Consider the following 12,862-nt stretch of genomic DNA (forward strand, 5'->3'; position numbering starts at 1 on the left):
ATAATAATAATAATAATAATAATAATAATAAATAAATAAATAAATAAATAAAGTACAAAAAAAAAATCAAATGTGTGTAATGCTGCAGAAAGTTAGATCAACAACCTGGGACTCGGTCACAATTTTTGTGATGCCATATGACAGCAGGGTCTACCATTAGACAACACACTGTGATTCCAATATCTTCCCAAGCGGTAGTACCTCCCTGTTTAATTGTATTGTACTGAGAGTAGATTTGTAGGAATTAATTTTTTCGGGGATTCCCAATAATATCTCCATAAGCTGGAATCCCTTTAGAACGGAAAATTTCTCGGAAAATCATTCCCTAAGTCTGGTTTTGGGAAAATTTTTTTGAGGGGGCACATTTTCTGGAATATTCTGAGAAAATTTTCCAAGTACCCGGAAAAATCCAGGGATGGCGGAGATTTTTCCGGGTTTGAGAGATGAAAATCAGATGCATTTTCCGGAACTTCCAAGAACAATTTTCCATTACCTGGAAAATTCTGGAAAATTCCAGAATGAGGGATTTTTTCCGGCTTTGAGAGAATCGTCTTGTTACCTGGAAATCTCTCATTCCCGGAAGTACTCTGCAACAATTGGTCCGGTTAACGGAGATATCACTTGTACTTGTGGGTGTCCAACCGGCCAAGAACCTATCCCATTGGACATCTGTATCATCTTTAATGGTTTTCTACAAAACTTCTGTGGCTAGTCTACCTTTCGCCATTTTCTCAGATAGCCAAGCATCCAAGCAAGGTACAGTATGTATTCCTTTAAAGCTCATTGGGGTTAGGTAAAATGGACCTCGTGAGAAAGCAAAATCAGTGAGTTTTTCATGCCAGTCCAAGGAGTGTGAAAAATATAGATATAAATAGCTATATGCACATGTATAACAACATTATGTATGCAGAAGACAAAATAACATAAATAAATAAACATAAACATGAAATAACACTGCATGGACATTAGGTCCACAAAGTGATAGTTAGTTGTGGTAGTGAGAAACATGATAGCATATAGCCAGTGATTTGGCTTTGCCAGTACAGTAGGCTATTAGATCTGAAAAAAATTATTTTTCCCAAAATATACAGTATAATGTCGATTTAAAGCGATTCAATTTAAGATTATTGATTTAAAGCGACACCCACAATTAAGGACAATGTTTTAATTTAAAGCGAATCTTTCCTATTTTGCGCGAGTCAATCTGGTGCATCATATTTTAAAATTCGCGCCTAATGTTTCTCTGGGCACGCTACACTGTCCTAAGGGCAAAGCTGTACTGTACATGTACTCAAAATAATGTACTAAATGATTACTAAAATTTTTGTCTAGTGCAAACTACAGGGGGTATAGCATGATTATATTCAAATTATTCAATCTTATAAGAATTCCAGCAATGTAAATTATATTCTCCCCGGTCACTTCTGTGACATTTTATAAACAAAAACTCAATCTAAAGGACATAAATAAACAAATAAATACTTCACTAGACCTTCTGCACAACTGTCAAACATGTCACCTCCCCTTCCTCCCTCCACCCCGTCATCTTCCCAGCCAGGGTTTGGTGGTTATAGGCTTACAGTTTTTATCTTATATAATAACACAGACTAAAGTTAGGAGAATATAATTTGCTTTGCTGGAATCCTTGCAAGACAGTGAATAATTTGAATATAAACATCATATATTTTGCATAAGAGATAAAAATTTTTGCCATTTGTAAAAAAGTTTCCTAATTAAAACTAAAATTTGTATGTCTAATGCAAACTATAGCATGTTTATATTCAAATTAATCACTTATCTTATAAGAATTCCAACAATGTAAATTATAAACATTTTATAAACAAAAAAACAAAAATTCAATCAAAAGGACATAAATAAATAAATAAATACTTCACTAAACCCTCAGCCCAAACTGTCAAACTTGTCACTTCCCCCCCCCCTTCTTCCCAGCTAGGGTTGGGTGGTTATAAACTTACAGGTTTTATCTTATGTAATATCACAGACTAAAGTTAGAATATAATTTCCATTGTTAGAATCCTTGCAAGACAGCGAATAATTTGAATATAAACGTCATATATTTTGCACAAGAGATAATTTTTTTTAGCCCTTTGTAATAAAATTAATTAGAACATGTCAGTTCAGTAACATTTTATAAGAGAAAAACTTAAAGTCACTCTTAAGAACAGATAAATAAATAAGCACTAGACCTTGGCATCAACTGTCAAACATATCACCTCACCCCTCCCCCCCCCCATCAACTGATCGCTAGTAAACAGACCATTTCATGTCCCATAATTTTAGCTGTGTTGATTTTTGAGTGTTTGTTTTAATATAATACTACAAAAAACAATGTTTTGTTTATTCTAGATGTGGTACAGCTGTACTGAGCCAGCGCCAAGCTGCCAAAAGCATACAAAAGAATGAGGAGCAATTTACTTTTTCCCACAGATGTAATGTTTCTTTCTTATCTCTATTTTCTATTTATTGTTTAATTACTCTTAATTCTTTCTCTATTTTTCTTCTTTTTATTTCTTTACATGATTTCTCTTACCATATCTCTTAACTTCTTATTCTTGTCCTTATTTACAGAGGGTATAGGAGGCAGAAGGTGGAGGAGACAGTGGACAGGGTGGTGAGTGTGAGGGAAAGAATTGAGTGAGAAGTAGGTGGGGGTTGCTGTGGTCAGTTTACCCCCAAGGGTTGGTTGAGGGAAAAAAAATAGGTGAATAAGAATAATAGATAAATGAGAATAAGAGGAATCTGGGATATGGCATATAAAATTCCTTACAGTGATAAGTCTAGGATAAAAATTGTGTTCGGATAGTTAGAACAAATACTGGAAACAAAATAATGTATACTATAGTAAATTAAAAAAAAAAAACTGTACCACTATACTGTATATTCTGTACTCACCAGCAGATGCTGTCATCTTGGGCATACAGTAGGCAGACACTGTCTACTGCTGAATGTACTTTGTAACTGTCATCACTTGTGATGGAGGTGTGGTAGGGGATTAGTGGGTTTCATGTTACTGACCTGACCTGATGCAATGTCAAGTCACGCAATGTCTATAAGCTCTACTCTCATTTGCGGTGGAGGTGGGGTGAGGGATTAGTGGCCCCATATTACTGATCTTCTGATGCAATGTCAGGTTACCCTTTTGTCAGGGGGCAGGGGATAAGTGGATCTCCTGACCTGAAGACATCTTGAATAAAGATGAAAGCTAAGGTGCTCCAGTGTTTCCTACTCACTGAATGTACAGTACAGTACAGTGCAGTATACATAATTGTAATCGTTTTTTTATGTTCCAATACTGCTTTAACACTGTATTCTTGGCAGATTGTAAATTGGCACAGTAACGTGCAGTACTGCACAACACAAATTGTATGTAAAAACAGCAGCTAGTGAGCAAAGATCCTTCTACAATGGCAGCAGAATATGAACTAAATGATCCAAGCAGTTAGGCCACCCATGTGACTGGCATGTTTGAGCATGATACACTCTCTGGGATCTCCTGGAAATTTTATCCGAGGCCCAGATTGGAGAAGTTTGGAGAGATTTTCTCGGAACCTTCTCTGAATTTTTTCTGGATAATGCGTCTGATTTTATCCTCAGAAACACGTTTACTGACCCAGAATGGAGAGAGTTTTCCTGGAAAATTTCCAGCCCGATTTCAATTCCAGCTATTGGAGAGTTCCGGGGATCAGGGATTCCAGCTAATGGGGAGATTACTGCATGAGAAGTAAACATGTGTGGGGGCAGGGGACTGTAACTGCATTGCCACCCAGCCAGCCAAGCCGCTCCCTTCTTAATGTGATGTCATGGCGCACACACATTGCAGAGCGGCAGCAACCATACATATCTAAGTCAGCTGGGTGACTGCCCGGTTGAACTGTGTCACATTGCCCAGAGGATAGTTTGAGTGTGGAAGGTGCTATAATTTGTAAATGAAATAATGTGCTATTTATTTTATGATATTCTGTACATAAAATTTACTGTTATCATAGCAATTTTCTTTAATACTTGATGTATGCAGTAGGAAATTTGTTTGAATTAGGTTTACCTTGTACTCAGAAAATAACTCAACTCTGAACCACATTGTTTATACAGAGGTTTGGTGTTAATAAATCAATCGTATAACTTCAACACTCTCTATAACAAACTTGTTTATTATTATTATCGGGGAGTACAGTACCGTATTGAGTGTTTAACACCCTGCCGTTTGAACCTGTTGTTTGCCCTCGTGATTTGCTGTCATCCCTGGCTTAGCAGATAATTTTGCTTAACATTAAACAAGGGATACCTGTACAGCACACTAAATACTAAGCCTTCAGTAAGCAAGTAGGCAATATTGCCAGCAGCACACTTAAGCACTTTTACTTCCCAAGCTTTTATTGTTAAGTATACATTTATAGCTGGGTGGATTATGAGTGCCCCAAACTTGAAAGAATGACCATAAGGACAGGTGAGGACTGTATTCACTCAACCAACACACTCATATCATCAAACATACATTCATGGTCTACACTATCTCCTTTATAAAGCAGTTCTTGCAAAATGGAACAGTGTTATCTGGATACAGGAACATTAAATAATTCTTATATTTTCCATAATTTTTTAATATTATGCCTTTGTATATAATACTTACCATAATATCCCTTAAATCTATATTATGAATATAAAACAACCTGACAGATATAACATGACCTTCTCTCATCAACAGCACTGCAACCCACTCACTCATTCCTCCAACTGCCCTCACTTGAGCCCTTAGCTCTCTGTAAAATTTCTTCACTGTCTTTTTGATATTCCCTTTTATTCCATATACTTATAGTATTTCAAATTAGGTACATACTTTTCACATCTCCATAGCAGAGTAAAGTACAGGTAGTCCCCAACTTACAACAGGGATATGTTCCTGGACCCTGATTTGTTGGTAAGTCAGAACAGTGTTGATTCCATACGTTAGGTTAGACTATAGCACAACCCTGCCTTACAAAACAACAATAATATCCTATACCAATAGAATGTCGATATAACACAAGATACGTTCCAAGAGAGGTCGCTTTAAACCGAATTTGCAGTAAATCGAAGTGTTGTTTCAATGAAATAATTTAGTTTGGTACTTTAGAGAAACACAAAATACTAAAAAGACTGAGAGTCTACCCAGATGCACCTCAGCCCTCTCCTAGAATAAACAAAACATTGCTTTTTGTAGAATTATGTTAAAACAAACTCTCATAAATCAACACCGCTAAAATTACGGGACAAGGAATGGTCTGTTTACTAGTGATCAGCTGATGTGAGAGGGTGGTCGCACTGGTGCCACTCACCACCCGCCTGACTCACCAAACACTCACTTTCCTCTCAATTGATCCTAGGTATGTTAATGCCTAGCAATAACTCACCAGGCCAACATACAGGCAATTAAAACATCTAATAATTACTTAATAAGTAATATTAGGAGGAGACGTCGCTAGGCATTTAATTGCAATTCTCAAAACCCCCAAAAGAAATTTTATACATATAAATTACTTAAAAATCAGACTCAGACTGCTGCTTTAGAAATACTGCACATTCAACATTTCAACACTACTATGTCACAGGTAAACAATAATACAAACCTTAGATATCCTAGAAGTACTGCTGCTATCGGAATGAATTTTCTCTATATCACTGTCCATCCTAAGTAGAAAAAAAAATTGTTTTAATCTTATTTATTTTTGTAAATCATGAATGCTTCTTAAAGTGTGTTTGTAAAAATGCCTTTATATTATATACAATAAATATACTGTAAGTGTATTAGTCAATCTGATTGAGATGTCAACCCCAACATTTCACCAAAAAATCCTAGTGGAGCATTTGAGAATTTGGGTCAATACATTAATGTACTATTTTTAGATTGTGGAGCCCTCTCCTTGGAAGGCTTGCCACCACACTTAGCAACAATGTAACGACAATTATCTTATACTGTACAGCATGCCCTGACAATTCGCGGACCTCAATTATTTGTGGATGACACCCTGGATGTACCCAAGAATGTCTAAGGGTAGTTTTAAAGTTGCTGGCATTTTTGTGGCCGGGACAGGGAGCCATTCATTGTAGAGACAGTAATTTCTTTTACCTGTATTGTATATATGTATGTATGTGTGTGTGTGTGTGTGTGTGTGTTTCTTTACTGAAAAAGTCTCAAAAACAAACCAAATTGACCCATGAACTCTCTACCTGTACCTGGGTGACCAGCACAATAAACAACAATAATTCTAATAACATGGTGGTTAATATTTATTAATGCCTCCATAAATTCAAAGGAGGAAAAAGTCATTACTAATCAGTCAAATGTTGTGAAGGACTACAGAATAGATCAGCGCCACTCTGCCACCCGGAGCTCCTGCAGAAGTCTGGGAACATGAACAAGAGAATGTGACTTGAGAAGAGCACTATGAACACTGTTGATGTCTGATACATACAACCACACTTCAGTTATGCTGAGGATATTCCAATATCTAAACCACCAGTCACAATTATGATGCTTAATATTATTTGTTTGTAAGGACACAGATATCTGTGGTTGAAGCCTTCCACTGTTACTTCTTTTTAACATCCAAAACCCATACAGAAACCTCAGGGGTGGAAAATGAATTAAGATAGTTAAGATAGATAGCAATTACAGACAATATCATCAAAAGGAAAGTAACCAGCTTCAAAGAATTCAAAGCCCTTGAAATGGACAGAGCACAGACCAAGGTGATAAAGGAGGTGGCCAACGAGATTTGCACCCCACTAGGACTATTATTCAGGAAATCCTTGGATTTAGGTAAACCACCTAGGGACTGGAAATTAGCCATCATCACCCCAGTATAAAAGAAGGGTAGGAAAAATGTAGCAGAAAGCTACATGCCTATCAGCCTAACATCACATATATGGAAGCTCTTTGCAAAAATTCTGAGGGACACCATCATCCAACACCTGACCAAACACAGTCTTACCAATGCATCACAACACAGTTTCATGGGGGAAAACAAAAATCCTGTCTGACAAACTTACTCATGTTCCTTGAAACAGAAACAGAATTGTGGACCAAGGCTCACCAATGGCTGTGTTGTGCATGGATTTCTCCAAGGTATTTGATAAAGGGCCATATTCTTATTCCTTTCATCTACTTGTTCAACAGTCTCATCATTGTACTGACGTATTCCAATTAACAGACAGTATACGCATTTGTTGCAAAGTTTTGGCCCCTCCCATGCATTTGCTGGCTTACAATGAATACACATAATTATATTAAACAATGTGTTGAGGTTTAAGCAGGAGATATATAACACTATTTATAAAAATAATTATAAGTAAATATTATCGCAGTAAGATGCCCAAATGAGCAGCAACATTGGATAATTAAAAATCATATACTGTATTGTATATGGTAGAGCGTGAGTCAGAATTTTGACGACAGCAGCCATCTATTCCCTCATTTGAAGAGGTTAATGCTACAACTGTTATACAGTAATATCTCTGTTAGCTGGAATCGCTGTTAGCAGGAACTCTTTAATTCTCAGAATTGAAATTGGCTTAGAATTATTCCGGAAAAAATCTCTCAATTCTGGGTCTGTGAATGAGTTTCTGAGGTTGAGAATGAGCATCCACCAGTAGACTTGGGATTGGTGAGGACCTGATCACTCTCCTATTATATCAGGCTGCGGCCATGAGTGAAAATATTTACAGGTAGCAAAAAAGTTTATAATCTTATATCCGTGGCATCTGTTCTAATTGTGTCAGAAAGATTAATTTGATACCATAATGATCCTGAATAAATTTTCTCCATGATCGATAAAAAAGGGTCATAAAAAATATTTCTACAAGATATAATTATGGGAACTTGATTCTTTTATGAAAACACGTAAGAAATGTTTGTACTCTACCGGAGAATATAAAATCAGTTCTATTAAGTTAGAAACACTATTTATTTACCGACCCTCGATTAACCGACTTTCGGATTAACCGTCAATCCCGAACCCCTATTTTTTTTTTTTTTTTACGGGGATTAGCCCACCCGGGCACAGGTCACTGACCCACATCGGGGCCTGGGGGGCGATAATGTAATAATATTAATAATGATAATGCTAATAATAATAATAATAGTAATAAAGAACCATAAAGAAATGCAAAAATGAAAAAAAATCAAGGGTGAGAAACAATGTACCTGTATGTATATTGTGTTGTCAATAGTAAGAGAAACAATTGAGACCCTGCAATTGTGTGTAAATGAGGCAGAAAGTCAGATTAGCAACATGGGACTTGGTCAAAATTTTTGTGATGAAACATGTTCTTTGACTTTTCCATTTTTTATTCACGGTTTCTGTGCTGGTTCATATTTATTTACTAAAGTGGTTAATGTTTTAAAGCAAATTCTATTGAAATATGAATGGCAAATTAACAAAAATGAATAGAGGGACTTAAATGAGGTAGGTTAGGGAAAGGTACTTTGAAAATGTATGTTTTATATCAATAGACTTTACGTACTATTAACCGACCTTTTCGATTATCCATCGGCTCCTTCCCCCCACATGTGGTTGGTTAATCGAGGTTTTACTGTGTGTGTGTGTGTGTGTGTGTGTGTGTGTGTGTGTGTGTGTGTGTGTGTGTGTGTGTGTGTGTGTGTGTGTGTGTGTTTTTTTTTTTTATATGGGAATTAGCCCACCCGGGCAAAGGTCAAATGACCCACAACGGAGCCTGGGGGGCGAAAAAAAAAAGAATGTAAAGAAATTGAAAATATAGAAAAAAGGTTATACTGTATTAATCTACACCACGAAGATGCTGGAAAACCAGCTTTTTAAAGTGAGACAGATTGTAAGAGCATGGAAACACAGAAGAAGGCAGAGCATTCCACAGTTTGGCTGTGTGAGGAAAGGAGGAGGTACTATAACGGGTTATTCTCGTGTGACCGACATCCACAGAGAAATGGTGGGCACCGCGGGCAAGACGTGTGTTATGAACCCACGGCCTTGCCGGCGGTACACAGGATGCCAAATCCACTGAACATTGCCCATTAAAGTACCTGTAAAAGAGAGAGAGTGAAGCAACATTGCAGCGAAGAGAAAGGGGAGAGAGATTGTTGACTAAAGGAGGAGAGTTGATAACACGAAATGCCTTTGATTCCACCCTATCTAATAGTTGGACAGAAGAAGAGCCACCCCAGATATGAGAGCAGTACTCCAAGTTAGGACGAAAGAATCCCTTATATACTTGGAGCAACTGCTCAGGAGTGAAATAGTTGCGGCATCTGTACAGCATTCCCAACTTTCGGGAGGCAGCTTTAGTTATACTAAGGTTGTGTGATTTCAAGGACATATTGGAGGAAATGGTGAGGCCTAACATATTTATTTCAGAACTTGGGAGGATGATAGCGTCCTGAAATGTAATTGGTGGGAGATCGTCTAATTTACAAAGTGTAATTGGTAAATATTGAGTTTTGTTACTATTGAACTTAACCAAGTTTGTATCTCCCCATTCAGAGATGCTGCACAGATCCGCGTTGATAGAAGTAATGATATCAGTTCTAGAAACAGATCTAGTTTGAGAGTTAGGAGGAAGGGAAAAAGGTGAAGAAGAGTGAAGCGAAGAATCAACAGCGTAAGAATGGATGGAATTAGTCGTAGTGTGAAGTAAATAATTGATAAAAAGAAGGAAGAGAGTAGGTGAAAGAACAGAACCCTGTGGGACACCACTATTGGTAGAGAAAGAGCAAGAGCTCAATCCCTCGACAACGACTGCCATGGATCGATTCTCAAGGAAGCTAGAGATGAGAGAACAAAGTGGGGGAGAGAAACCAAAAGAGGGAAGTTTACATAGCAAAGACTTGTACCATACCCTGTCAAATGCTTTGGAGATGTCGAGGGCCACAACAAAAGTTTCCCCATAATCCCTAAGAAAGGATGACCAAAGATGGGTGCAATAGGAGAGCAGATCACCAGCAGATCTCGCCTGGCGAAAGCCATACTGGTGATCCGACAAAAGAGAAAGGCGTTCAAGGTGACGGAGAAAATGGGAGTTCAAGATAGTTTCGAAAATCTTAGAGAGGGATGAAGTTAGGGCAATGGGGCGATAGTTAGAGGGATTAGAATGGTCACCCTTCTTCGGGATGGGCTGAACCAAGGCATGCTTCCAAGAAGAGCGAAAATATTTGGTTTTGAGGCAAAGACGAAAGAGGTGAGCAAGCACAGGGGCCAGGGCTTCAGCACACTCCCTCAGAACACGAGGGGGTATTCCGTCTGGTCCATGCGCCTTACTCACATCCAACCTGGATAACACACCGGCAACCCTGCGAGTGGAGATTATAGGAAAGTGCATAGGTTCAGTAGGAGGTGCAGGGGTAGGAGGGATAGAGTGGGAATCGTCTAAGGTGGAATTAGAGGAGAATATGGCGCCAAAGAGGTTGGCTTTGTCAGGGGGAGAGTTGGCTATAGAGTTATTGGGACGGAAGAGGGGAGGAAAAGAAGGCGTGCAGAAGTTGTTACAGATGTTTTTAGTTAAGGACCAGAAGGATTTACTAGAGGAAGAATAGCCTTACAACGATTCCTAGAAGTAATGAAAGAGGTGTGGGTAATAGGAGGAGATAGTTTCATAGTTCGATATGCCCTATCTCTCACCCTGCAAGCAAGAGAGCAGGAGCGATCAAATCATGATTGTAATGTGAAAGTTTTGGTAGAAGATGGGATAAATGCACTCATACCACCCTGTATAACCCCAGCAATGCTGTCAGCACATACTGAGGCATCCCGAGTGGAAAAGCAACATTCATCCCAAGGAAAGTCGGTGAAGAATTCTCGCAAGGATTGCCAGCTTGCCCTCCGACAGTGCCAAAGTTGACGTTTAGAGGGGGGTGGGGGAGGTGGTCGTGCCCAGTTTGATTTAATAGAAATAAGGTTGTGATCAGAAGACCCTAAGGGGGGCAAAAATTGAGTATGAATAGTGTGAGGGATTAGAGGTAAAACAAAGATCAAGAATGTTAGCAAGTTGATCGTGTCGATCAGGAAAGAGTGTAGGGTGTTTGATTATTTGTTCCAAATCATTAAGTAAGGAAAAAGAGAGTGCCTCAGCTCCACCTGGGTCATCCCTTGCAGAGCCAAGCCACTCTCTGTGATGTACATTGAAATCCCCTAGGTAGAGAATCTCGGTGTTGGGGTGTGTGGATAGCAACGACTCATGGCAAGAAGTGAAATAGTCAAAGAGTTCGAAATAGTTGGTAGAGTTGGGAGAACAGTATAGGAAACAAAGAAATATAGTCACAGTAGGTAGAGATATTTTGAGCCAGATGACATCATAAAGAGGAGATTCAAGATCCGTGAGTCGGGCTATAGGTGTACGTGTATTGCAGTAGGCGCATACACCTCCCTTAGAACAGAAGTAGGTATAAAGGTTGTAGTTAGAGACTTGAAAAGGTTTGGGTGAAGCTGCTTTGGTCAGTTGAAGTTCGGAGAGTAGTAAGAGGTCGGAGGAAGAGGTTGATAGATGGTGCTCCACAGAAGAAAAATTGGATCTCAGTCCGCGAATGTTGGAAAAATGAAGTGTGAAAAAAGCTGATCCTCCAGCAACCACGGTGGCGTCAGTTGAGGCCCCAGTAGCTTGATGATGATCAGGTCGGCCCTGGGGTCCACAACCTTCCCGACCAGTGGGACCCATCCGAGAAGGCCCCGCTTCAGTATTAATTTCAACTGACATAGGAGAATAAAATAGAATGAATAAAACGGATCAAGAATGAGTACGGTTTTATTTTTGGTGTTGTCAGTAATAAGAGAGACAGTTGAGACCCTGCAATTGTGTGTAAATGAGGCAGAAAGATAGATCAGCAACCTGGGACTTGGTCACAATTTTCGTGATGCCATATAGCAGCAGGGTCTACCGTTAGACAACACATTATGATTCCAATATCTTCCCAGGCGATAGTACCTCCCTGTTTGGAAGCTGCCGACTACTGTGTGTATAACTGTGTATGTATGTATATGTATATATATATATATATATATATATATATATATATATATATATATATATATATATATATATATATATATATACATACATACATACATACATACATACATACATACATACATACATACATACATACATACATGCATGCATGCATGCATGCATGCATCATATGTATGTATGTATGTATATATATATATATATATATATATATATATATATATATATATATATATATATATATATATATATATATATGTACAGTTGAACCCCGACTTACGACGAGGGTTGGGATCTGAAATCACAATTCGTAGAGGTCAAACGCATAGATAAAAATAAATAAAAAAAATAAAAAAAATTCAAATTTTTTTTTTTTTTCAATTTTTTTAAAAATCCAATAGAGAAATACACAGTACACTAAACGTAAAAAACAATGAGGAATGGATACAGTACAGTAAAAGTAATAAATAATGAGGAGAATGGATACAGATGTGACACAGAGCACTTACCTTAAATGTAGTCCAAGCTGAATGCACAGAGGCCCCCATAATTTTTCTATTTACAGGATACATGGAGACTATATTAATTGGAAGAAGCAGAGGAGGAGACAGGGCTGGGTGGAATCCAATCGCTTCCTTCAGACAGGTTTATGTACAGGAGGTAACTTGCTGGTTGAAGGTGGTGGATCATCTTGAGGTGAAGGCAGCACTGGTGGGGCATGAGGCCAGTACTGGGGGACTTCTTGATAGATGTCAATTTAGACTACTGGTTGCTTTTTCTTTTCATTACTCAAATTTCTCTATACTTAAGCAAGTGCATCTTGGATCATTCTGTCAACTTTGGCATAAGCTCATAATTTTGATCCATGTCATCA

At 38.2% G+C, this 12,862-nt stretch overlaps 1 protein-coding gene across 3 annotated transcripts in view; it reads right to left on the reverse strand.

The window, feature by feature from the left end:
• LOC121880043 (kinesin-like protein Klp98A) overlaps window positions 1-12,862 on the reverse strand; it is a 174,864-nt gene that overhangs the window by 57,358 nt on the left and 104,644 nt on the right. For all 3 annotated transcript variants that reach the window (XR_006091488.1, XM_042387036.1, XM_042387035.1), the window contains exon 14: window positions 5,625-5,685. Coding sequence is in view for 2 of the 3 variants with exons in the window: in XM_042387036.1 (XP_042242970.1) it covers window positions 5,625-5,685 (61 nt within the window). In the remaining variant the exon portion in view is untranslated. The remainder of the gene's footprint in view (window positions 1-5,624; window positions 5,686-12,862) is intronic.

This window comes from Homarus americanus, unplaced genomic scaffold (assembly GCF_018991925.1).
Source record: "Homarus americanus isolate GMGI-L3 unplaced genomic scaffold, GMGI_Hamer_2.0 scaffold30108, whole genome shotgun sequence".
Classification (NCBI taxonomy): domain Eukaryota; kingdom Metazoa; phylum Arthropoda; class Malacostraca; order Decapoda; family Nephropidae; genus Homarus; species Homarus americanus.